Source organism: Manis pentadactyla, chromosome 13 (assembly GCF_030020395.1).
Source record: "Manis pentadactyla isolate mManPen7 chromosome 13, mManPen7.hap1, whole genome shotgun sequence".
Classification (NCBI taxonomy): Eukaryota; Metazoa; Chordata; class Mammalia; order Pholidota; family Manidae; genus Manis; species Manis pentadactyla.
The window spans coordinates 37,877,797-37,904,904 of record NC_080031.1 but is presented as its reverse complement, the minus strand read 5'-3'; the positions used below and the strand labels follow the sequence as shown (position 1 = coordinate 37,904,904).

The 27,108-nt window shown below is 40.5% G+C and overlaps 1 protein-coding gene across 4 annotated transcripts in view; it reads left to right on the top strand.

The window, feature by feature from the left end:
* Positions 1 to 8,651: 8,651 nt before the first annotated feature.
* The window catches only part of ARHGAP20 (Rho GTPase activating protein 20), a 191,242-nt gene continuing 172,785 nt past the window's right edge, over positions 8,652 to 27,108 (top strand). The window contains exon 1 of one of the 4 annotated variants that reach the window (XM_036895688.2): positions 8,652 to 9,004. In XM_036895688.2, coding sequence (XP_036751583.2) covers positions 8,900 to 9,004 — 105 coding nt within the window. In that variant the 5' untranslated portion in view covers positions 8,652 to 8,899. Of the gene's footprint in view, positions 9,005 to 9,054; positions 9,541 to 27,108 lie in introns of those variants that run through there. The other 3 variants (XM_036895694.2, XM_036895690.2, XM_057491088.1) reach the window with 3 other exon arrangements.

Genomic DNA, 27,108 nt, shown 5'->3' with positions numbered 1-27,108 from the left:
CTAAATATAAACATGAGCAACTTGTTCCTGAACACATCTTCTTGGGCAAAGGAAACAAAAGCAGATATGAATAAATGGGACTACATCAAGCTAAAAAGCTTCTGTATAGCAAAGGACACCATCAGCAGAATGAAAAGGCGTCCTACCATATGGGAGAATATACTTGCAAATGACATATCTGACAAGGGGTTAACGTCCAAAATATGTAAAGAACTCACAGGCCTCAACAACGAAAAGGCAAATAACCCGATTAAAAAATTGGTGGAGGATATGAAAAGACACTTTTCCAAAGAACAAATTCAGATGGCTAACAGGCACATGAAAAGATGCTCCACATTACTAATTATCAGGGGAATGCAAATTAAAACAACAATGAGATATCACCTTACACCTGGTAGGATGGCCAGCATCAAAAAGACTAAGAACAGCAAATGCTGGTGACAATGCAGAGAAAGGGGACATTCCTACACTGCTGGTGGGAATGTAAACTAGTTCAACTACTGTGGAAAGCAATATGGAGGTTCCTCAAAAAAATAAAAATAGAAATACCATTTGACCCAAGAATTACACTCCTAGGAATTTACCCAAATACAAGTTCTCATATTCAAAAAGACATATGCACCCGTATGTTTATTGCAGCACTATTTACAATAGCCAAGATATGGAAGCAACCTAAGTGTACTTCAGTAAATGAATGGATAAAGAAGTGGTACATATACACAATGGAATACTATTCAACCATTAGAAAAAAACAAATCCTACCATTTGTAACTATATGGATGCATCTGGAGGTTATTATGCTCATTGAAATAAGCCAGGCAGAGAAAGACAAATACCAAATGATTTCCCTCATTTGTGAAGTATAACAACAAAGCAGAACAGAAGGAACAAAACAGCAGTGGACTCACAAACTCCAAGAAGGGACTAGTGCTTACCAGAGGGGATGGGTAGGGGAGGGCGGGTGGGGAGGTAGGGAGAAGGGGATTGAGGGGTATTATGGTTAGTACATATGTTGTGGGGGGATCATGGGGAAGACTGTGTAGCACAGAGAAGACAAGTAGCAACTCTGTGGCATCTTACTACACTGACTGACACTGACTGCAATGGGGTATGGAGGGGACTCGATAATGTGGATGAATGCTGTAACCACATTGTTTTGCATGTGAAACCTTCATAAGAGTGTATATCAATACCTCAATAAAAAAGTTGTAGAAATTTTTGTGAAGTGTCTGTATTTAATTTTTTTTCATATGGATGTCCAGTTGTTCCAGCATTTGTTGAAAAGATTATCTTTGTTCTCTTTTTATTGCCTTTGTCCTTTTATTGAATATCAGTTGACTGTATTTATGGGGATCTATTTCTGAACTCTATTCTGTGTTATTGATAAGTCTTTGCTTTCAGCAATACCACACTTTCTTGATTATTGTACCTTTATCGTAAGCCTTAAAGTTGGGTAACAGTAGTCCCCCAACTTTGTTTTCTCCTTCAACTTTGTGTTAACTCTTCTGGGTTTTTTGCATTTCCAAATAAACTTCAGAATTAGTTTATCAATATCCATAAAACAACTTGCTGGTATTTTGATTGGGATTCTATTGAATCCATAGATCAAACTGAGGATACCTGACATATTGACAATATCAAGTCTTCCTATCCATGAATATGGAATGTTCCCCTGTTTATTTAGTTATTCTTAATAACTATTGTTTATCAAATTTTTATCATTTTCATCATATGGATCTTGTATTTTGTTAAATTTATATCTAAGTATTTATTGCTTTGGGTGATAATGTGTTATTGTGTTTTTAATTTCAACTTTCACTTTTTCATTGTTGGTATATAGGAAATCAATTGACTTTCTATATTAACCTTGTATCCTAAAACCTTGCTATAATTGTTTATTAGGTCTAGGAGTTATTTCATTGATTCTTTAGATGTTCTACATAGGTTATTGTGTCCTTTGCAAACAAGAATAAAAGATATGTCTTTCTTCTCAATTTGTATATATTATATTTCCTTTTCTTGCCTTATTGCATTAGCAAAGATTTCCAGTATGATGTTGAAAAGGAGTGGCAAAAGGCTACATCCTTTCCTTGTACTTGATCTTAGAGTGGAAGCTTTGAGTGTCTTACCATTAAGAATGATATTAAACTGTAGGTTTTTCACAAATAGTCTTTATAAAGCTGTTACTGGTTTGTTGTGTTTTATAGCCTAGAATGATGTCTACATTGGTGAATGTTCCATGTGAGTTTGAGAAAAATATGTATTCTGCTGTTTTTAGATGAAGTAGTCTATAGATGTCAATTATATCCAGTTGATTGATGGTGTTGTTGAGTTCAACTATGTCCTTACTGATTTTTTTGACTGCTGCATCTGTCCATTTCTGAGAGAAGACTGTCATACCTTCAGTGTCTAAGACAATGGCTAGCACATTGGGTAATTTAGATATATTTGTGGAATGAATGAAAGAGAAGTACAGTGTCATGGCTGCCAAGAAATGAGTGTCAGGTCATATGCTACAGCCATCCTGGAATTGATCCTAAAAGCTATTGCATTTGATCATTGGGTAATCATGTAAGGGATCTCATATTTGCAAGAAGGGAAGGCAATGAAAGAATGGAGACAATTTATATGGATTTCTTTCTCCAAACGTTGGCAGTGAAGGAAAATAGAAAGTGGTGAGGACAGTAGTAAGTGATAACTCAAGAAGGAAGCATGATGGAAGAAAGTTCTATTTTAACTTTGTGAAGACTTGAGTGCACTGTGTCAAGAGAAAGAAACCAATGAAGAGGAACCAAGTTAAAGGAAGCATGCTCTATTGTCCCATCTCCACTCCATTAAAATCCATTGCACAACCAGCATGTTCTTATAAGACTATATCAATATGTTAATTACATAAAGACAGAAAAAGATTAAGCAGAGATTAAGCAGAGTTTATTTTTTAAATTGTAGAGTTTATCAAAGATTTAATATACATATTTTATAATGTACATTATCACATTAGTGGTATTTCCCATGAAACCCTTGATTACAGAATCCCCCTCCCCCACTATTTTCTTTCAAGAGTTGCATATAATGTATTTTGGAAAATATGTTTTATAAAAAAATTATTCTTTCAGAATATCTATATCTTCTTTCTATTTGACATAGCACTATTAAAAATATAAGCCAATTTTTCGTTTAATTGTTAGTACCATTTTCTATTGCAAAATGAGACAGTTGATTTTCACTTAAAATTTAAATAGGATTTAAAGGAAAGGTTTGAAATCTCATACTTTTGAGAGTCAGAAGTGGAATGGAATGCTATTCCACCACCTATTAGCTGAGCGATCTTGTACAATTTACTGAACCTCCTCATGGACTTAGATCCCTAATTCTACCATATCAGCACAGACAATAGTCAACTGTGCAGCAGATACAGCAGGGAAATAGGAGTATAGTTAAAAGGACAAATTTCCACAAATCTCTGGAGAGGATTATAACATAAACATGTAGAGAGGGCTAGAAAACATGCAGTCAACTAAAATGCCTAGGAAAAACAAAGAGAAAATTGAAAAGAAGCCCAAAGTGATTTGTGGGGAAGAGGTGTCACAGATTGTGCTTAACCTTGAAGAATGGACCAAAGCACAAGGTATGTGGCAGATAATAAATGATGATTAGCTAATTAATTTGTTCTCGCTTATAGAGCAGCTTAAACTTTGATGGAAAACAGACATTTCTCCTCTTTTTTGCTGTTTCTTATTAAATTATCAAGTTGCTATGTAAAATACATTTTCAAAGTTATTATGCTAAGCCTCTGACCAGCAAGCAAACTTACCATGGACTAAGTGGAAGAGTTTAGGGTTAAATCTAGTTTTATCTCACTTGAAATGGATGCAATACAATTTATGATCCTCTTCAGTCATAAGGAACAAAAAAATAATACAATACCAGCAAGTGTAGTGGCTAAGAGCATGTGTTTTGGTGTTCTAGGTTGGATTCTGGCTCTTGGGCTCAGTGGCCATATGATCCACATGATCTATGACAAGTAGCTTAATATCTCTGAGTACCAGGCTCTTCATTTCTATAGTGGGTATAAAGATACAAGACATTAGGGTTGTTCTAAAGATAAGGATAGTGTGTAAACGGCTTAGTACAGTGTTTGAGTATCAAATCCATATGTGCACATTCTTCCAAGTTAACTTTTAATGAATGGTAGCTATTATTAATAATGTTACAACATTGTTGGCATTAAGTGTGACCTTTGAACTCAATCAGAACTGTGTTCAAATCCTGGCTCTGCCACTTTCTGGTTGTGTGACTTCAGAAAATTCCTTAACTTCTCTGAGCCTCAACTTTATATTTAAAATGAATATAATAACTAACATCCTTGGTGGTGGTAAAGGTTAAGTGAGATAATGTATGTAAGATATACCTAACACAGAGCAGACACTCGGCAGTTCCCTTTTACCACTTCCCTAGAGAATAATGTCCAAATTTTTACTATAGACTCCAAGGACTTTCATAGTCTCGCCCCTACTGGTTTTCCAGACTCAGCAACTAACACCCTCCCCTCTAAACTCCCTCCTTTATTCGTCCTCTCCTTATTCTAACTTCTCTGTCTCCCACCTCATAAACTTCCACTCTTAAAACCGGGATTATGTTCTTTAAGGAGCTAGCCCTTTATGAGGGTCTAACCAAGGGATGAGAAAGCAAGCCCCACGTCTGATCTTGATGATTACAATATCTGACTGTACTCTCACAGCCACCTTGGAGAGGGCTTCATCTCTTGCAACAGAAGACATTGTCAGCCTTTTCTCTTCTTGCAAAACTCTATTTGGCTTTAAAACACACACACGCACACACTCATGCATCGTGTTTCTCTTTCTTCTCTGGCCTCTTCTCTGTCTCTCTTGCTAGTTTTTCATCTTCCACTATGTTACTTGTTAATAGTTTCCAAGCATTAGGGACAGGGTGACAACTATGACAATCACAGGGCTGTCATGAGCATTTAATGTAATAACACAGCTACAACTCAGTTTTAGCTGATCATTGCTTTGGATAAATGTAGCTCAGTCTTGCCAATATTTTGATTTTTTTCAAGAGTACCTAGGTTTTTGTGTGAAATATCCTGATTTTTAAGATTGGCAACAAGTTTGGAAGAAAAAGTGTACATACGGAAAAACATTCCTGAATTCACTGTGGCCCATGATTTTGCAACCTCTCTTCTAGGATATTTGGGTAGCACTGCCAGTGATTCTTGTGCACATTTTAGGGCTTACAAGGTCTATACCTGTGGACTCATCTTGACTGTATTCCAAGCATATGGCAGTGTCTGGCTTATAGAAGGGACACAATAAATATACATTGAATGAACAAGTTGCACAGACATATCCTTTTATAGTTAAATTTATTCACTGTTACTCAATCTAATGGTTGGCAAAACATTTTGGTTTCATTCTTAGACTAGTTCCTGTTAAAGGTCTACTATTGGTGTTTCCCAGCTATTCTTATTACTTTGTTTCAAAATACTCTGGATGCATCCTGCTTGTGTCAGACATGGTCATCTCAGCCCAATTGCTTCATCATCACTTTTATTTTCTGACATCACCTTTTTTTCTACAATATAACATTCCCAGTGCAGGAACATGTTTTCACTGTATAAGGAATGATAAGACTAGTCCACCATGTCTCTCCACCATCGGAGCACTTTCCTTAAACTGTATAGCATAATGAAGATGCTTGTTTCTAATACTTCATTCATTCATTCGAAGGTAAGTCACTGAAAAAAAACAATTGGAACCATACCTGTGTGCCTGGTACAAAGAAGAAAAGATAAATAAAATACAACCATTAATTTCAATGTGTTTACAGGCAAGTAAAACATGATAGAAGTATAGTGTAGTATGTTATATAAAGAGAAGGAAATACTTAGGATAAACAGTGTGGCCGTGGGGTTAAGAGCACTGGCTCTGGAGCACACTTCTCAGGTTCCAAGTTTGGCTTCACTACTTACCAGCTGTTTAAACAAGTTATTTAATAGCTTGAGGCTTGCTTTTCCATCTGTAAAATTAGGTGTAAGGGAATCTACCTTGTAGTAGTGTTACGAAGTTTTAAATGAATTAATATGTGTAAAATGCTTACAATAGTGTCTGGTATAAAGTAAACACTCAGTGAATGCTGTCACTCTTACAGAAGGTGCACTGAACCCTTGTGTGGCTGCTATGTGGAGGTAGCTAAGTAAAGAGAAATAAAGTCAGGAAGATTTTCCTCAGGTAATTATCGATGTAAGTCTTGAAGATTAATTCCTCAACAAGGATTTATTGGGTATTTATTATGCACCATGCACTAGATAAATAAGTGTGAAGCAATAGGGGTTGGAAAATATAGAAGGAAAACTTCATCGACAGATTTAAAGTAATGGAGATGTGAGAGGTCAAGGTGAGGTCTTGGAAGTGCAAATACTTTAATGTGATGAGAATAGAGTGAGAGTTGAAATGAGGCAAGAGAAGAGAAATGAAAGAAGTGGGGGGGGGGCACAGTGTCATTACAGGCAGCCTTATGTATCATACAATGGCATTTAAAACTTATTCCATAGACACAGAAGCCAAAGAAGGTTTTAAGCAGAGGAGTGAGGTGATCAGATTTGTGTTCTTAAACCGTTACTCTGGTGATAATACTAATGAGAACAAACTTAATTTTTTTTAGAAAGTGAGAGCTTCCTTAAAACTCCTTGTAGGAGAGGGGTGGAATGGTTCACTGTGAAAACCAAAACTAATGGATTTTGAAATAAAAGCAATTAAAAATTCAGAAGTGAAGGTGAGTTTTCCATATGTGCCCTATAAATAATACTTTGATTTGGAGCATGAGGTATTTATCACTAAAAGAAACACCTGACAATACGTGAGGCACTCTGAGTGAAATGACTCTATCCTTGCACTTCTGGCTCTATTGCATATCTTTTCTGTGTCTCATTCATTCATTTAACCAACAATCGTGTGTTGTACCAGACACTGTTGTAGGTACTTGGGATACAATAGTAAACAACAATAAACAACACAAAAATTCCTGCCCTCCGAAACAGAGACAGATAATAAACATTAAACAAAATAGCTACATGACATATGACAAAGAGATAAGTTTTACTGAAATTTTAAAAAATGACATAGAGCAAGGAAAGCTGGAATCATTCATTCATGATAGGAATCATAATAGCATTATTGCAACAAGAAACAAAAAGAACTGCAAAGCCAGGCAGTGTAAAATTCATGACAAACTCTAATGATGGGTACAAAGTCCTGTCACTGTACATGGGTTTAAACACCCTGAAAAACTGTGTGTGTGTGTGTGTGTGTGTGTGTGTGTGGTGTGTATAATGTATACTTACATATATTAGCGTGATTTATGAATACATGTTTGCATGATTTAGATAATCATATACATATACATGCATCATTTATAAAGCCTATTTAAGCCTGCTTTAAACAATGTAACGTGAATAAGGCTTAAAATAGGCTGGAACATTTTCCCCCATTGCTTCCACAACATACAATTCCAGGGTTTGGTGGTGGTGGTGGTAGTGTGTGGGTGTGTGCATGTGTGTGTTTCGGACAGCGTCTCCTGCTCAGAACAGAGCTAGCCACAACCCTGTTCTACAACCTGTCTTGATAAAAGCCCATGCACAGGAATCTCGATCTTTTTTTTAATCACAAAAATAAATAAGCCCCCTTCAACAACCTAGTATCACAGACTGGTGTCCTTCATTACCAATTTGCCCTTTATGTAGTTCTGAGTCCAAGGGAAGAATGCCACCTACCGAATCACCCGCACCAGTCGGCCAATCCTACAAAGTGCAGTAACACTCAGCTCAATCCAGGTCGGCTCCAAATTCCCTCCCTGTGATTATTCTTTGGCCTTAAAATAATTTACCACTATTTGAGCTGACAGAAAATTATGCTCTCTGCGCAAAAGATCTGATAAACACTTCCAAATATTGTAGCCTTCTCTATAGCTATGCCAAATTTCAGAGCCCTCTCTGCCTGCATTTTCCTTAACTGCGCTTTCACGTTTGGAACGCTCCCGTCTTTGCAGCCTGCAGACAGCGGAAAACGCTGGTGCAAATTGTGCAGGGGCTGATGACAGGCGGCTGCAGAAGCCAGAGTCACCCGGACCGGCTAACGTTTGGGGGGGATTGCACAAGAGGTCAGGAGATGCCGTGGGCTTCCCAACGTATACCGCCGCAGCACTCTGCGACGTGCGACCGCGTCCTGAGGCCTCTTGGGTGGGGGTGGGGAGACAGGCGAGGAAACCCGTCGCAGTTGGCTGAAGGCGAGGCAGAGGGCACTGCGACTCCGCGGTTCAGGCTGGGGTCGCCACAACTGCGCGGATGCACGCGCTGCAGCGGCGCCTTTCCTAGCCGGCGCGGCGCGGGAAGGATGCGGGTGGGAGTGGGTGGGCTGGGCAGCGGAAGAGGAGCGTGTCCGTGCACTAGCGGCCCCCGCTCGTGACCCGGGGGCGTGAGCTTCAGGCGGGACCCACTCGGAGTCGCTGAGGTCAGTCGGTCGCCTGCGCCGTATATATATGTATGTTGTGTGTGTACAGAAAGAGACGGCTGGCGCGCGGCGGGGCAGCAGAGGGGAGGGTGGCCGGGGGCGGGGCCCGCGCAAGACGCGGGGCCCGGAGGGGCGGGCCCGAGGCGCTGACTGGCAGTCGCGGCTGTAATCGCCTCCAGCCCGCGGTGTCGAGCGCAGGCGGCGGTGCATGGCCCCGACGGGAGGCGCGCTGCCCGCCCCGCCGAGCCTGGCTGCCCTCCTGAGCGCCGCGGCCGCCCCGGCCCCGCGCGTTCTCGCCCCTCGGGCCGCCGTCCCGCGGACATGACCGCGCAGCCTCCTCCTGGGCTCGGGTTTGCTTGAGATCCTTCTTCATGGAAGCGATGTCCCCCCAGCAGGAGACTCTAGGGGGGCCGCCGGGGCGCTCCTCTTCCCTGGCAGGGGAGTCGCGGATCGCGGGAGGCCCCGGCACCAAGAAGGTGAGGACGCTGCGCGGGTCCCGTGACCGCCGCCGCCGCCGCCCCGCGCCCCGCGCGCGGCCCCCGCGCCCGCCGCTGCCGCGCGCGAGCCGCACGCCTCGGGGCTTCAGTGCCCGCGGCCTGGGCTCCCGGACGTCCCGCCTTCGCGGCCCCCTCGCCTGGCGTGCCGCCGTCTCCCCGACCGCCGGGGCACCCCCGGTACTCTGCGCGTCTGCCGTCTTCATCGCCCCGGGAGCGGAGCGGACCCCGCAGTCTCTTTCGCATCTCCGTCCGCCTCGGGGCCGGCAGCGGCTGCCCTCTGGCGGGGCGGGCCCGAGGTCGTCAGAGCCGCGAGGCCGAGGGAGGTGGGCGGCCCCGCTGCGGCGCCCGCGGGGCCCAGCCCCTCACCTGGACTGGGGCGCGGCCGCCGAGTGCTCTGGGGGGCGGGGGCCGTGGCGCTCGGCCCCGCGCGGCGCTCCGGGAAGGAGTGCGGGTCGCCGGGTCGGACTCGCAGCTCTGCCAGGTTGCCGACGGTCACGGACTGCGGAGACACGGAGGTTCGGTTGGGCTTGGAACGGGGCAGAGTGGGGCCGGCGGGCCGCGGCTGAGGGTGACGGGGGCCGAGGCGAGGGGCCTGCGGGGCCGCGGCGGGTGGGGGCGGCGCGCGTGCTCCCGGTGGAAATCCCGGAGGGTTGCGGGCACCTTGCGGCGTTCTGCTCGGATCAGCAGCCGCCGCGCGGCGTGCTGAGTGGGTCCGGGTTCCGGAACGGTTCCCTCAGCAAGTGCACGTGGCCGCGGCGTCCGGCCCCACTGGCGGACTCCCTGAGGACTGGATTCGGGGGTCGCTGGCCTGGTCTGCCCTCCCCCTCCCCTTCCCCCAGGACCTTCTGTTATTTTGGCCATTTTTGCTCAGTGTCCTGGCGGTGCCCTGGTGGTGCCCTTCGAGCTTCTCTGGCAACAAATTAGGATTCGGAGGATCCTCGTACTCTTCTTTGGGAAGTACTTCGAGGCGTTGCGTTTATATCGCTAGAGCCTTTAGAGGTGTCTGCAGGTCCCTCGGTGTCCGGACCTCACTGCCTTCCGTGGCTCTCCCCGCCAGCACGCCGGGCTGGCCCGAGGTCGGCTGGAGAGGGGTGCGAGGTGCGGCGAGTGCAGCGTGTGTGAGCTCCCCAGGGTCACGACGAGTCGCGGAGCCTTCTAGGATCCACCGCGGACTTGGTGATGTACGGGCCGTAGTGCCGGCGCAGCCTTTGATGTATGGAGGCTGAGGTGTGCCGGCGTCGCTTTTTCCCTTCAGAGATTCAGGGATTGTGTGTGTGTGTGTGTGTGTGTGTGTGTGTGTGGTGTGTGTGTGTGGTGTGTGTGTGTGTGTGTGTGTATGTGTGGTGTGTGTGTGTGTGTGTGTATGTGTGGTGTGTGTGTGTGTGTGTGTGTGTGTGTGTGTGTGTGTGTGTGTGTGTGTGAATGTACCAGGCTAGCGCTTACATTTGGGAAGGTAAATGAATGTTCAGTAATTTTAAAGCATTTTTAATTTTTGTAATCTTAAGGAATTGGGAAAAATGAAAAATTAAAGATTTATATTCCCGGATAGTTTTTTTTCCCTAGGGGTAATTAAGCATGCTAGCAAAGGGTGAAAGCATTAGAGTAGCTTGATTATTTACCAAGTAGGCTTGTCCACTAAATTAAAGTCTTTCCTGCTTGCATCTTTCACGGTTGTGCTGAAGATGCTGCCCTTCATTATAAACCATGATGGGTTGTCACATTACCACCAGTCTTTTCCTTTTCTTTTTTTATTTAAAGGAAATAGATTTTGGCAATCTGGTCTTTCTACTGCTTTTTACTCCCTTTGCCAGGATGGGGTGGGGAGCTTGGGGGACACGGTTGTTGAAGGTCTCTCTTGTTTTGCTTTTGGTATTTTCTCCCAGAGTATTGCATCTGTGCTTATTTTAAATAATAGTAGGTAGGTCTGTTTGATTTCAGACCTTCATATTTGCAATAGAAGGTAATAAAAATTAAAAACATTTTCAAAATTTAACTCATAGAATCATTACCATTTATACCCTTGTGGACCACAGTCTTCATGTATCCCAAATACTCAACAGATTGATTTTTTTTTAATATTTCATCTTGCCTTTTTGGTGTTTGGTAATCTTAATGAGTCATGACAGTTATTCTAAAATAGTCTACTATGTTGTTGTAGCATTGATTGCCACCATTTGGATTGTTTAAATTGCAAGTTACAATCAACATCCTTAAAAATGAAATAGAAAATATTAGCACATTAGTAAGGGTAAGGACTATTTTTGTATAACTTTTTTTTCTCTGTTTCATATACATATGTGTATTTTGGAGTAGTAATGTAAAATGGTCAAACTTTTAAAAACAAATTTATTAGACCACTATATGGAATCAGTTCACTGGACTTTTAGTTCTAGCTGTATTATATCTCAATGATCTTGAAAAAAATCACTTAATCGTTTCAGTTTCTTCATTTGTAAGATGGGCTTCAAAGAGATAAAGAGGTAATGCTGGAGAATCCAATAGTACTGCCATTGCCTAGCATATAGTTCATATTCCTAGAGACTACTGTCAAGGAGACATTTGTGTACAGTGTGGTGAAATTTGGAGTGTGGTGACCTATGTTCAACTCTCCATTGTGTTGATACTAGCTTTCTGACCTGGGTAAGTCATTTAAACTTCTCAGTTTCCTATTTGTAAAATGAAAATGACAGTAGTAACTACCTTCTCGAGTTGGGAAAGTTAAGTGTGAAATTGAGTAAATTTTGACATTCAATAAGCATCCCAAAATTATTAGCTTTTACTGTTTGAAATTTCATCCATATCTATAATTCATACTACCATTTCCTAGTTGTTCAAGCCCAAAATCTAGGATTCATTTTCAACTCATTTCCTCACTCTACAACAACCATCAGAAAAGCCACTAGACTATCACTTCAAAACTTATCTTGAATTTCCGCACTCTGTCTCCAGTGCAGCCATGTAGTCCAAGCCAAACCACCCCATCTCTCACTTATACCTTTGCAGAAACTAACTTGTTTAATACCTTTCTTGCTCTTCCCTGACCCAGTCTCCATTTAGCAGCACCAGAGTGATCTTTAAAAAATGTAAATTGATCATGTTACTCACCTGCTTAAACTCCTGCAATGGCTTTCCATCATATTTGGAATAAAATTCAGACTCCTTTTCTTAGCTCTCTCTACTTCTCGTACCTCATCTACCTTTTCCATCTTCTTTGTGTATTCTCCTGCTACATAGGCCTTCTTTTTCACAAATCAAGTCATCAAATTTGTTCCTGTTCTGAGGTCATGGTGTGCTGTTTCCTCTGCTTCTGCCATATGTCTTTGTTGGGTTGGTTTTCTTATTATTGAGTTTTGAGAGGTATTTATATATTCTGGATTCAAATCTTTTATCATATGTGATTTGCAAATGTTTTCTTACATTCTGTGGCTTGTCATTTTATTCTGTTAATAGTGTCTTTCAAAGAACAGAGTTCTTAATTTTCATGAAATCCAGTTTGGCATTTTTTTCTTTAATTTTACTGCAATTTACTTGAATTTAAATTTAAATTTCCACATGTGTCTACTGAATATTGGATAACAAAGGTTGAGAGGAAGAGATAAAACAATAATAATAACAAACATTAGTAAATGGTGATAACTTTTATTAAAGAAACACTGATTTAGACAAATGTGAATGTGGAGCTAGACCATTCTGGCATTAGGGTGTTCAGCGAAGGCTTCTTTTAAGTGATGGTTAACTCTTCTATGGATGAAAAAGAGCATTAACATACATTAAAAAGATGCCAAGAAATGGATGCAATTGTTCAAAGGTCCTAGGGTAGGAAGAAACATGGTGTGTTTGAGGAGCTGGTTTGCAGATGCTGTATAAAGAATTGGTCTCTATGTTTTATAGTCACATTTGTTATTTCAACCTCAAGTCATATAATCTACCTGGTTCATCCACCTTTTTTTGCTAATTAGATAATTTGACTATTTCCAAAAATCAAAGATTTTCCATCACTTAGGTTCTTCAAAAGAGTACACAATAGATCTGTATGGTGATTTCTTAAACTGGGGTTTTAAAATATAATAGAAGCATATAAATAATGCTTCTGAATAATGCATTCTGGATAGATTTCTGGATAACCATCCCTTAAGATGTCCACATTTGGATAGAATGTTTTTGTGAAATGAAATGGAAATACATATTAGAATAATTTCCGTTAGGGATGATTTGTGTCATACTCAAGCACCCTGACCCTTTAGAACTAATTGAAAACTTTAAATAAGATGGGTGATGGGATAGGGTACAGGGACTTACTGGCACAGAAAATCAGTCAAAGCAAAAGGATTTTAAAATAGCTCCAACATTTTTAAATGTGGCAGCTGTTGTTTTACACTTCATTCTGTCTTCTTTCTACATTCTCTGGGTCCAAATCTGTTTATAGCAGCTCCTGGTAGAACACCCCCGAGAGCTGACTTTGGCCATGTGTGTGTCTTATGCTGGAGTTTGAATGAAAGATCTTAGTGAGTAAGCTTTAGTTTTATTCTTTAAAACTGAGGAAAATATGCCCATGGTTAAACCAGTATACTACTGAGTCCTTTTCTGATGTTATTGACAAAGGGAATTGTGTAAAATCTGGTACATGAGATTGTTTGGCCTGAGAGGAGTATGGAATTATCAAAAACTCAGTTAGGTGAATCAGAAATGGCCTTTGTCATCACTAGTGTGACCTCTGAAATTCTGACTGTACTTTGTTTCTTTGTCTGTAAAATGGGAGTAATAATCCATATCTTGTTTATCTTACAAGGTTGATTTTTAAGGGTCGGAAAGTATATGAATACACATTCTAAAAAAAGCACCAAAGCCATTAGTATCTTTTTCTAGGTGAAAGTAGGTATAAAGCAATAAAGAGAGTTTTATTTTTTTGAATTTAATGTAACAGTGAATGCTGTCACTCTTATTCAGCCTGGACTGCCCTAACAAAATACCATAATACTGGGTGGCTTAAAAGCAACAGACATTTATTTCTTACAGTTCTGGAGGCTGTGAATCCCCATGATCTGGGTGCCTGCCAGTTCAGTTCTTGGTAAGAGCTCTCTTCTTGGCTTGCAGTTAACCCTTTTCTTGATGGATTTTCACTTGGGAGGGATGGAGAGAGGGAACGAGGGAGAGAAAGAAAGGAAGAAAAAGAGTAAGAAAGGAGGAAAGGAGGTGGGAGGGAAAGAGATGAAGATGGAACTAGATATCTCTGGTCCTTTCTTATCAGACACTAATCTCATCAGAGGGGCCCCACTCTTATGACCTAATCACCTCCCAAAAAACCCACCTCCTTAATACCATCACAAAATACAATTTTTGGGGGAGGATACGAACATTCAGTCCATGACACTGTCCCTTGAAGTACTCACCCTTGAAGGTCATAAATATCAAGTATTATAAGGTATAAACTTAAGCAAAAATAAGAATTTATTGTTTGTAATTTATGGAATAGTAAAGGAAATTTTAAAAACCTCTTTAGGTGAATGCCTATGTATATATAATACACATCAATTATATAAGGTAGATATTAATAACTTACTCTTACAGAAAAAGAAACAGCCCTGCCAAGGCTGCAAGTACTATGCAGAAGAGATGGCATTTGAACCCAGATTGTCCAACTATATTTCTCTTTCCAACTACAGTATAGATGCTTTTGTTACTATTTATAACATAAGATAAAAATTAATGAAAATTAATTTAAAAGAAAGTTAATTTTTGTGACTCTAACAGGCATATGTTACAAAAGAATAGTATGTTTTATAAAATGAAAGTGAGGACAATCTTCTATTTTTACACATTTTAAAATGTAATTATTAATTTTGACGACTGAGTCTTCCAAGTTAGAATAGAAAGTTGTAACTCATAGTCTGAAAATTCTGAAGTCACAGGTACCTAAATAGCAGTTGTTGATTTTGATTGTGAAGTAAAGATTGTTGTGCAGCAATTTACCACTCTGTGTTTCAACATTCTCCCAAGGTTATGATTTGGTAAAGGGTCTGCAGGACAAAAGATGGAACATGTGCAGTATACTGGAGAAGTGGGACAGCTAATGGCACTTACAGAAAATAAAACCTCCAACTTCAATAATTTAAGCATCTGAATTCTTTCACAGTTCTCATCCTGTAATCTAGGACTTGGTGGCTGTTCTTTTCAAAGCAAAGGTATATGCTTTATAGGATTACATACAACTTAACAAAAATATGTGATTTAAAGCTTGCCTTTTTAGGAGGTATCAGCTAAAAGTATACTAGATTTCAGTTTAAATTGCCATTAGAGCATATTATAAACTATAACATATACCAAAAAAATAGGTATATAGTATTAAGGTTATATATGTATGTGTATGTGTTATGTACATATATTCATATACACAGAAATATATGAACATTTTATTGTAATTCAGAGGGAGTTTCATGACTCATAAATCTTCATATCTGTACAACATTTTTTTTTGTAGATAATTATTTTTTATAGAAGGGTAGTTGACACACAGTATTACATTAGGTTCAGGTGTACAACACAGTGATTCAACATTTATATACATGATAATTCTAGGTACCAGTTATCACCATACCAAGTTTTTACAATATTTTGACTATATTCCTTATGCTATACATTACATCCCGGTTACTTATTTATTTTACAATTGGAAGTGTGTACTTTTTTTTTTGTGAGGGCATCACTCATATTTATTGATCAAATGGTTCTTAACAACAATAAAATTCTGTATAGAGGAGTCAATGCTCGATGCACAATCATCAATCCACCCCAAGCATAATTTTCGTCAGTCTCCAATTTTCTGAAGCATAACAAACAAGTTCTTCCATGGAGAACAAATTCTTACATAGTGAATAAGTTACATGGTGAACAGTACAAGGGCCCTCATCACAGAAACTTTCGGTTTTGCTCATGCATTATGAACTATAAACAGGCAGTATAAATATGAATACTCATTTGACTTTTATACTTGATTTATATGTGGATACCACATTTATCTCTTTATTATTATTATTATTATTATTATTATTATTAATATGCTGAAGTGGTAGGGAGATACAAGATAAAGGTAGAAAACATAGTTTAGTGTTGTAAGAGAGCAAATGTAGATGATCAGGTGTGTGCCTGTAGATTATGTGTTAATCCAAGCTAGACAAGGGCAATAAAACATCCATGTATGCAGAAGAAGATTTCTCTCTCAGAACAGGGGGGGGTGAGGTTCTAAGCCTCACCTCTGTTGATCCCCAATTTCTCACCTGATGGCCCCCCTACGACTGTGCCTGTCTTAGGTTGTTCCTCCCTTGAGGAATCTTACCCGTATCTGGCTAACCAGTCATCTTCCAGAGCCATACAGGGAAATGTAAAGCTGGTAAGTGAGAGAGAAGCCTTCTTGTTTGAAAAGGTTAGATTTTTACTTCTTTGCATATTTATGCCCTGTGGCTTCTATGCCCAGCATTTGTCTTGAGGTATCTTTACCACTTGGAAGAATTATGATACTCAGTAAATTTGATATGAGGCACGAATTCTATTTAAGGGTTGTAATTAGGAAGGAAGAAGAAGAGCTATAGAAGTAGCAGGCGGAAGGAAACATGGGAAGATTGATTATTTCTTTGACATATCTTCTTGTAGAGTAACTTCAGCATGTATAGGTTTTAAACTACTAATTAAATTGCGCACACACATTAACATAATAGGAGTATAGATACATAACCAAAGCATACCTGTAATTACCATCCATCTCTAGTGAAACCAAGAAAACCAGTTAGGCTTTTGTGAAAACTTATCTATGGTATGGTGGATATTCTCCAACTGAACTTGAACAGTCTGAGAGAAATCAGACCAATTAAAACAGCCCATTCCTGGGAACTGTTCACATCCCATATGTTCTTTTAACAGTAAATAGTCTGTAGTTGTAAGATTTTGGAGCGCTACAATTTGCACTTCTCCTAATTCTTGGTTGAGTTCCAACAGTATAGATCCAGTCAAATTTGTTGTTTTACTGTATGCACAGGCCAGCTTAGATATCTCCTTCTTCATTCCCATGACAAGTCCAGTAACTGGTGGGATGAGTGCATCTACACCTGCAGCAATGCGTGAATCTTTGTTGGGGTATTTTGATGATCATCTTCTGGCATGAGTCTTCCAGAGAGTGCTGATGATGGAAGTTCTTTTTCATATCGTATCTTAGTTGATTTTCGGGGTAGCCAAATTAGGCTTTGATCCTCTTTATAAACACAAACAGGCCCTTTGCCTACACTTTTATATGCCCTTTATACCCTTCTGTAGAAGTCATTGGAGGTCACCACACAGGAACTGCCTTTTTTTTTTTTTGGTATCATTAATCTACACTTACATGACGAATATTATGTTTACTAGGCTCTCCCCTATACCAGGTCCCCCCTATAAACCCCTTTACAGTCACTGTCCATCAGCATAGCAAAATGTAGAATTACTACTTGCCTTCTCTGTGTTGTACAGCCCTCCCCTTTCTCCCATGCTAATCTTAATACCCCCCTACTTCTCCCCCCCCTTATCCCTCCCTACCCACCCATCCTCCCCAGTCCCTTTCCCTTTGGTACCTGTTAGTCCATTCTTGAGTTCTGTGATTCTGCTGCTGTTTTGTTCCTTCAGTTTTTCCTTTGTAGTTATATTCCACAGATGAGTGAAATCATTTGATGTTTCTCTTTCTCCACTTGGCTTGTTTCAATGAGCATAATACCCCCCAGCTCCATCCATGTTGCTGCAAATGGTAGGATTTGCCCTCTTCTTATGGCTGAGTAGTATTCCATTGTGTATAGGTACCACATCTTCTTTATCCATTCATCTATCGATGGACATTTAGGTTGCTTCCAATTCTTGGCTATTGTAAATAGTGCTGCTATAAACATAGGGGTGCATTGGTCTTTCTCAAACTTGACTGCTCCATTCTTAGGGTAAATTCCTAGGAGTGCAATTCCTGGGTCAAATGGTAAGTCTGTTTTGAGCATTTTGATGTACCTCCATACTGCTTTCCACAATGGTTGAACTAATTTACATTCCCACCAGCAGTATAGGAGGGTTCCCCTTTCTCCACAGCCTCGCCAACATTTGTTGTTGTTTGTCTTTTGGATGGCAGCCATCCTTACTGGTGTGAGGTGATACCTCATTGTAGTTTTAATTTGCATTTCTCTGATAATTAGCGATGTGGAGCATCTTTTCATGTGTCTGTTGGCCATCTGTATTTCTTTTTTGGAGAACCGTCTGTTCAGTTCCTCTGCCCATTTTTTAATTGGGTTATTTGTCTTTTGTTTGTTGAGGCATGTGAGCTCTTGTTATATTCTGGACGTCAAGCCTTTATCGGATCTGTCATTTTCAAATATATTCTCCCATACTGTAGGGTTCCTTTTTGTTCTATTGATGGTGTCTTTTGCTGTACAGAAGCTTTTCAGCTTAATATAGTCCCACTTGCTCATTTTTGCTGTTGTTTTCCTTGCCCGGGGAGATATGCTCAAGAAGAGGTCACTCATGTCTAAGAGGTTTTTGCCTATGTTTTCTTCCAAGAGTTTAATGGTTTCATGACCTACATTCAGGTCTTTGATCCATTTTGAGTTTACTTTTGTATATGAGGTTAGACAATGGTCCAGTTTCATTCTCCTACATGTAGCTGTCCAGTTTTGCCAGCACCATCTGTTGAAGAGACTGTCATTTCGCCTTTGTATGTCCATGGCTCCTTTATCAAATATTAATTGACCATATATGTCTGGGTTAATGTCTGGATTCTCTAGTCTGTTCCATTGTTCTGTGGCTCTGCTCTTGTGCCAGTACCAAATTGTCTTGATTACTATGGCTTTATAGTAGAGCTTGAAGTTGGGGAGTGAGATCCCCCCTACTTTATTCTTCTTTCTCAGGATTGCTTTGGCTATTCGGGGTCTTTGGTGTTTCCATATGAATTTTTGAATTATTTGTTCCAGTTCATTGAAGAATGTTGCTGGTAGTTTCATAGGGATTGCATCAAATCTGTATATTGCTTTGGGCAGGATGGCCATTTTGACGATATTAATTCTTCCTAGCCATGAGCATGGGATGAGTTTCCATCTGTTAGTGTCCCCTTTAATTTCTCTTAAGGGTGACTTGTAGTTTTCAGAGTACAAGTCTTTCACTTCTTTGGTTAGGTTTATTCCTAGGTATTTTATTTCTTTTGATGCAATTGTGAATGGAGTTGTTTTCCTGATTTCTCTTTCTGTTGGTTCATTGTTAGTGTATAGGAAAGCCACAGATTTCTGTGTGTTGATTTTGTATCCTGCAACTTTGCTGTATTCCGATATCAGTTCTAGTAGTTTTGGGGTGGAGTCTTTAGGGTTTTTTATGTACAATATCATGTCATCTGCAAATATTGACAGCTTAACTTCTTCTTTACCAGTCTGGATTCCTTCTATTTCTTTGTTTTGTCTGATTGTCGTGGCTAGGACTTCCAGTACTATGTTAAATAACAGTGGAGAGAGTGGGCATCCCTGTCTAGTTCCCGATCTCAGAGGAAATGCTTTCTGCTTCTCGCTGTTCAATATAATGTTGGCTGTGGGTTTATCATAGATGGCCTTTATTATGTTGAGGTACTTGCCCTCTTTTCCCATTTTGCTGAGAGTTTTTATCATGAATGCATGTTGAATTTTGTCAAATGCTTTTTCAGCATCTATGGAGATGATCGTGTAGTTTTTGTCTTTCTTTTTGTTGAGGTGGTGGATGATGTTGATGGACTTTCGATTGTTGCACCATCCTTGCATCCCTGGGATGAATCCCACTTGGTCATGGTGTATGATCCTTTTGATGTATTTTTGAATTCGGTTTGCTAATATTTTGTTGAGTATTTTTGCATCTATGTTCATCAAGAATATTGGTCTGTAGTTCTCTTTTTTGGTGGGGTCTTTGCCTGGTTTTGGTATTAGGGTGACGTTAGCTTCATAGAATGAGTTTGGGAGTATCCCCTCCTCCTCTATTTTTTGGAAAACTTTAAGGAGAATGGGTACTATGTCTTCCCTGTATGTCTGATAAAATTCCAAGGTAAATCCATCTGGCCCGGGGATTTTGTTCTTTGGTAGTTTTTTGATTACTGGTTCAATTTCCTTGCTGGTAATTGGTCTGTTTAGATTTTCTGTTTCTTTCTGGGTCAGTCTTGGAAGGTTGTATTTTTCTAGGAAGCTGTCCATTTCTCCTAGTTTTCCCAGCTTGTTAGCATATAGGTTTTCATAGTATTCTCTAATAATTCTTTGTATTTCTGTGGGGTCCGTCGTGATTTTTCCTTTCTTGTTTCTGATACTGTTGATTTGTGTTGGCTCTCTTTTCCTCTTAATAAATCTGGCTAGAGGCTTATCTATTTTGTTTATTTTCTCGAAGAACCAGCTCTTGGTTTCATTGATTTTTGCTATTGTTTTATTCTTCTCAATTTTATTTATTTCTTCTCTGATCTTTATTATGTCCCTCCTTCTGCTGACCTTAGGCCTCATTTGTTCTTCTTTTTCCAATTTCGATAATTGTGACATTAGACCATTCATTTGGCATTTTTCTTCCTTTTTTAAATATGCTTGGATTGCTATATACTTTCCTCTTAAGACTGCTTTTGCTGTGTCCCACAGAAGTTGGGGCTTAGTGTTGTTGTCATTTGTTTCCATATATTGCTGGATCTCCATTTTGATTTGGTCATAGATCCATTGATTATTTAGGAGCGTGTTGTTAAGCCTCCATGTGTTTGTGAGCCTGTTTGCTTTCTTTGTACAGTTTATTTCTAGTTTTATGCTTTTGTGGTCTGAAAAGTTGGTTGGTAGGATTTCAATCTTTTGGAATTTACTGAGGCTCTTTTTGTGGCCTAGTATGTGATCTATTCTGGAGAATGTTCCATGTGCACTTGAGAAGAATGTGTATCCTGTTGCTTTTGTATGTAGAGTTCTGTAGATGTCTATTAGGTCCATCTGCTCTACTGTGTTGTTCAGTGCTTCCATGTCCTTACTTATTTTCTGCCCGGTGGATCTATCCTTTGGGGTGAGTGGCGTGTTGAAGTCTCCTAGAATGAATGCATTGCAGTCTATTTCCCCCTTTAGTTCTGTTAGTATTTGTTTCACATATGCTGGTGCTCCTGTGTTGGGTGCATATATATTTCGAATGGTTATATCCTCTTGTTGGACTGAGCTCTTTATCATTATGTAGTGTCCTTCTTTATCTCTTGTTACCTTCTTTGTTTTGAAGTCTATTTTGTCTGATATTAGTACTGCAACCCCTGCTTTCCTCTCGCTGTTGTTTGCCTGAAATATGTTTTTCCATCCCTTGACTTTTAGTCTGTACATGTCTTTGGGTTTGAGGTGAGTTTATTGTAAGCAGCATATTGATGGGTCTTGCTTTTTTATCCATTCTATCACTCTGTGTCTTTTGATTGGTGCATTCAGTCCATTTACATTTAGGGTGAATATTGTAAGATATGTACTTATTGCCATTGCAGGCTTTAAATTCGTGGTTACCAAAGGTTCAAGGTTAGCCTCTTTAGTATCTTACTGCCTAACTTAGCTCACTTATTGAGCTGTTATATATACTGTCTGGAGATTCTTTTCTTCTCTCCCTTCTTATTCCTCCTCCTCCATTCTTCATATGTTGGGTGTTTTGTGCTGTGCCCTTTCTAGGAGTGCTCCCATCTAGAGCAGTCCCTGTAAGATGTCCTGTAGAGGTGGTTTGTGGGAAGCAAATTCCCTCAGCTTTTGTTTGTCTGGGAATTGTTTAATCCCACCATCATATTTAAATGATAGTCGTGCTGGATACAGTATCCTTGGTTCAAGGCCCTTCTGTTTCATTGCATTAAATATATCATGCCATTCTCTTCTGGCCTGTAGGGTTTCTGTTGAGAAGTCTGACATTAGCCTGATGGGTTTTCCTTTATAGGTGACCTTTTTCTCTCTAGCTGCCTTAAAAACTCTTTCCTTGTCCTTGATCTTTGCCATTTTAATTATTATGTGTCTTGGTGTTGTCCTCCTTGGATCCTTTCTGTTGGGGGTTCTGTGTATTTCTGTGGTCTGTTCAATTATTTCCTCCTCCAGTTTGGGGAAGTTTTCAGCAGTTATATCTTCCGAGATACTTTCCATCCCTTTTCCTCTTTCTTCTTCTTCTGGTACCCCTATAATAAGGATATTGTTCCTTTTGGATTGGTCACACAGTTCTCTTAATATTGTTTCATTCCTGTAGATCCTTTTATCTCTCTCTATGTCAGCTTCTATGCATTCCTGTTCTCTGGTTTCAATTCCATCAATGGACTCTTGCATCCTATCCATTCTGCTTATAAACCCTTCCAGAGTTTGTTTCATTTCTGTAATCTCCTTTCTGGCATCTGTGATCTCCCTCCGGACTTCATCCCATATCTCTTGCGTATTTCTCTGCATCTCTGTCAGCATGTTTATGATTTTTATTTTAAATTCTTTGTCAGGAAGACTGGTTAGGTCTGTCTCCTTCTCTGGTGTTGTCTCTGTGATCTTTGTCTGCCTGTAGTTTTGCCTTTTCATGGTGATAGGAATAGTTTGCAGAGCTGGAACGAGTGACGGCTGGAAGAACTTCCCTTCTTGTTGGTTTGTGGCCCTCCTCTCCTGGGAGAACAGCGACCTCTAGTGGCTTGTGCTGGGCAGCTGCACGCAGACAGGGCTTCTGCTTCCTGTCGGGCTGCTATGGAGTTTGTCTCTGCTGTTGCTGTGGGCGTGGCCTGGCTCGGGCAGCTGCTCCATAGTGGTGGAGTTGCGTTGGAGCGGGAGCGGCTGGGAGGCTATTTATCTCCATAAGGGGCCTCCCTGCTCCCTGCAGCCCAGGGGATTAGGGTGCCCAGAGATCCCCGGATTCCCTACCTCTGATTTAAGTGTCCCGCCCTGCCCTTTAAGCCTTCCAAAAGGCACCTGCCAAAACAAAACAACGACCACAAAAACAAAAACAAAAACAAAAAATTTTTTTAATTAAAAAAAAAAAATGGCTGCTTGTTCGTCTTTATTCTCCGGCGCCAGCCTCAGGCATCTGGTCACCGGTCTTGCTGCCCTGTTTCCCTAGTATTGGGGTCCCTATCCCTTTAAGACTTCCAAAAAGCGCTCGCCAAAACAAAACAGAAAAAAAAAAAATGGCCGCTCGCTTTTCTTATGTCCTCCGGTGCCAGGCCTCCAGTACCCTCTCACCATTCTTGCTGCCCTATTTCCCTAGTATCCAGGGCCCGGCGCACGCACTGTGTCTGCGCTCTGGTCCGGATGGCTGGGGCTGGGTGTTCAGCAGTCATGGGCTCCCTCTCCCTCCAGCTCTGCCTATTCTTCTCCTGCGGGGAGCTGGGGGGAGGGGTGCTCGGGTCCCGCCGGACCGGGGCTTGTATCTTACCCCCTTTACGAGGCACTGGGTTCTTGCAGGTGTGGATGTGGTCTGGATGTTGTCCTGTGTCCTCTGGTCTTTTTTCTAGGAAGAGTTGTCTTTGTTATATTTTCATAGATATATGTGGTTTTGGGCGGAGATTTCCACTGCTCTACTCATGCCGCCATCTTGGCTCCACCTCCTGTATTACATTTATCAAAGACATCTGTTATGGACAGAATATTTGTTTCCCCCGACCAAACCTGTATATTGAAGCCCTAAACCCTGGTATGATAGTATTTGGAGGTGGAGGCCTTTGGGAGATAATTAGGTTAGATGAGATGGTGAGGGTGGAATCCCCATGATGGGATTAGTGCTGTTATAAGAGACCAGGGAGCCTGTTTTTTCTCTCTCTCTGTTACCCATGTGCAAGAAAGAAGCTATCTGCAAACCAGGTAGAGGGCCCCTTACCAAAAACCAAATCTGCTGCAGATTGACCATGGACTTCCCAGCTTCCAGAACTGTGAGAAATAAATGTCTGTTGTTTAAGCCAGCTGTCTGTGTTATTTTGTTGTAGTAGCTTGAGCACACTGTCTCTAAAATAAACTTTCATTGGAGGAAACTTTGCTCTCCTATTCTCTGTTGGTATCTCAAATGTTCTAGATCACAGAGACTCCATCGATTCTGGTATGTGCAGAAAGCCTCTGTGAAATGCAGCATTCTATAATTTTCTGAAGCAACCAGAATGGAGGAGATGTTTGACTTTTGTTTACTTTTGGAAGGCTTAGCCACAAAGTGGGAAGATGGAAAAGGAGCAGAGGAAATGGCCTTCTGTTGGCCACCAATAATGGGGCTTGTAGGTGACACTGCCCAGTTTATTTTCTAATTTTGTTTCAGTTTGATTCTCTTGATGTAGGACAGATTTAGATTAGAAACATCCAACCAACAGCAGAAATAGCCCTATCAGCACTGTCTATCAGTGCCGTGCTGAGCAGGCTTGGCCTAATTTTGACAGACAGCTGTCACATGGCACAACTGAAAGGTAAAACCAGTTTCTGGATGCCTGGTCACTTATGTGTGGACTCTGAAAATGGAATGTATGTGTGCCCACAGCAGCTCATATTTCAAAGATCTGGAAGACCCAGCTGCTCTGTGTCCTTTTGCTTTCCCTGTTTACCTGAGTCCTAATTTACACCTAGGAGAGTGTATTTTCTCCTCCACTCCTGCATTAATTCTCTTGAACCTCAGCTTCAGTGGTAGTCATTACTAGGTTACACTATGTCTAAATCTGGATCGACCTGGGCCTGCTTTCTTATTGTCATTTTATGCACTTTGTTTTTTACCACTATGGCTTTTGGATTTGATCACCATATTCTCCCTCTGAGGAAAATGAGAGGTTACTGTAAGGCAGAGCTTCCCAACCATTAGAGATGTGTTTGATATGTTCAGCCCCTTAGCCTTAAGAGAGGAGAATGGATACTGGGGCAGCCAGAGGGCCCTTTTGTTTATCACAGTGTGCCATGGATGAACAAATAATACATTATATTGGCCATGGTGTGAAAAATGTAGTGAAGCCCTGCACTGTAAAGGATTATTAAAGAGAGCACTGGTGATTGACCTTCCCCTACTCCAGGGTGCTCCTGAAAGGGAATCATGACCAGAGGTTGAAACTGATGCCTTTGACAAAGAAGAAAGTCCAGCCAACTTGAAGATGCATAATATGCTCCAGGAGCCTGCATGGGTGGTGGGGAGGCAGAGGAACAAAGGATGTATAAGGGGAGTTCTACTATCCTCATATCTGTATATGTGCAGTACTTATTCACTCTAAAGCATTACTCTCTATGTTGCACAATTACAGTACTTACCAGGTCAGAGGACCTTCACATACACAATCTTATTCTCTTGTTTGGTTGGACGGTTATGTCACAGAGAGGCCTCTGAGAAGTTCTGTGATAGAGGAGGGTACAGAATTTAGGTCCAGTGTCCCCTAAAACAGTGCCCATTCTTCTACATTACATAAATTCTCCTGTTACTGTTTCACTTCAATGTGCTTGTCTCATAGAAAGAGAAAAGACAGCCAAAAGAGAAAATGTTTCTTTCTTAACCTCAGAAAAGAGCTTAAATCCCTTTATACCCTTGCTGTGATGACATTTGTTTTAATTAAATGCTCAGACTGATTCTGGATGGGATGATTATGAGTAAATAGAGAATCATACTCATCACAGACCAAATTGACAATATTGGGAAGCTTCAGGTCATCAATATTCAAAATCTTGTGATACTACTTGCAGATAACATGTTACTATGTGTCGGAAACCCTAAAGACCCCACCCAAAAACTATGAGAAATAATAACTGGATTCAGCAAAGTTGCAAAATACAAAATCAATATACAAAAATATGTTTGTTGTATTCCTATATACTAACAATAAATTAGCAGAAAAAGAAATCAAGAAAACAATTCCACTTACAATTACATCAAAAAGAATGAAATACTTAGGAACAAACCTAGCCAAGGAGGTTAAAGACCTGTATTTGAAAACTATAAGACACTGATGAAAAAAACTGAAGAAGATACAATAAATGGGAATCTGTCCCATGCTCATGGATAGGAAGAATTAATAATGTCAAAATGGCCATCCTGCCCAAAGCAATTTACAGATTCAATGCAATCCCCATCAAAATACCAATGGCATTTTTCAATGAACAAGAACAAAAAATCCTAAAATTTATGTAGAACCACAAAAGACCCCAAATAGCCAAAGTAATCTTGAGAAAGAAGAACAAAGGTGGGGATATCATGCTTCCTGACTTCAAGCACTATTACAAAGCTACAGTAATCAAAGCAGTATGGTACTGGCACAAGAACAGATCCATAGATCAATGGAACAGAATAGAGAGCCCAGAAATAAACCCCATGCATGTATGTTCAATTAATATATGACAGAGGAGCCATGAATATACAGTGGGGAAAAGGCAAACTCTTCAATAAATAATGTTGGGAAAACTGGACAGCTACATACAAGAGAATGAAACAGGATTACTGTCTAACACCATACACAAAAGTAAACTTGAAATAGATTAAATACCTAAATGTAAGACATGAAACCATGAAACTCTTAGAAGAAAACATAAGCAAAAATCTCTTGAACATGAGCATGAGTAATTTTTTTATGAACACCTTTCCCTGGGCAAGGGATACAAAAGCAAAAATAAATAAGTGAGACCACATCAAAATAAAAAGCTGCTGTACAACAAAGGACACCATCAACAAAACTAAACTAAAAGCCTACATAATGGGAGAATATATTCATAAATGATTTATCCTATAAGGGATTAACATCTAAAATATATAAAGATCTCATATACCTCAACACCAAAAAAACAAATAACCTGATTAAAAATGGGCAGAAGACCTGAACAGACATTTCTCCAAAGAAGAAATACAGATGACCAACAGGCACATGAAAAAAAATGTTACTAGTCATCAGGGAAATGCAAATCAAAACCATAATGAGATATCACCTCACACAAGTCAGTATGGTCATTATCCAAAAGATAAGAAATAACAAGTGTTGGTGAAGATGTGGAGAAAAGGGAACCCTCCTACACTGCTGTTGGGAATGCCAATTGGTGCAGTCACTGTAGAAAGCAGTATGGAGGTTCTTCAAAAAGCTAAAAATAGAAATACCATTTGACCCAGTAATTCCACTTCTAGGAATTTACCTGAAGAAAACA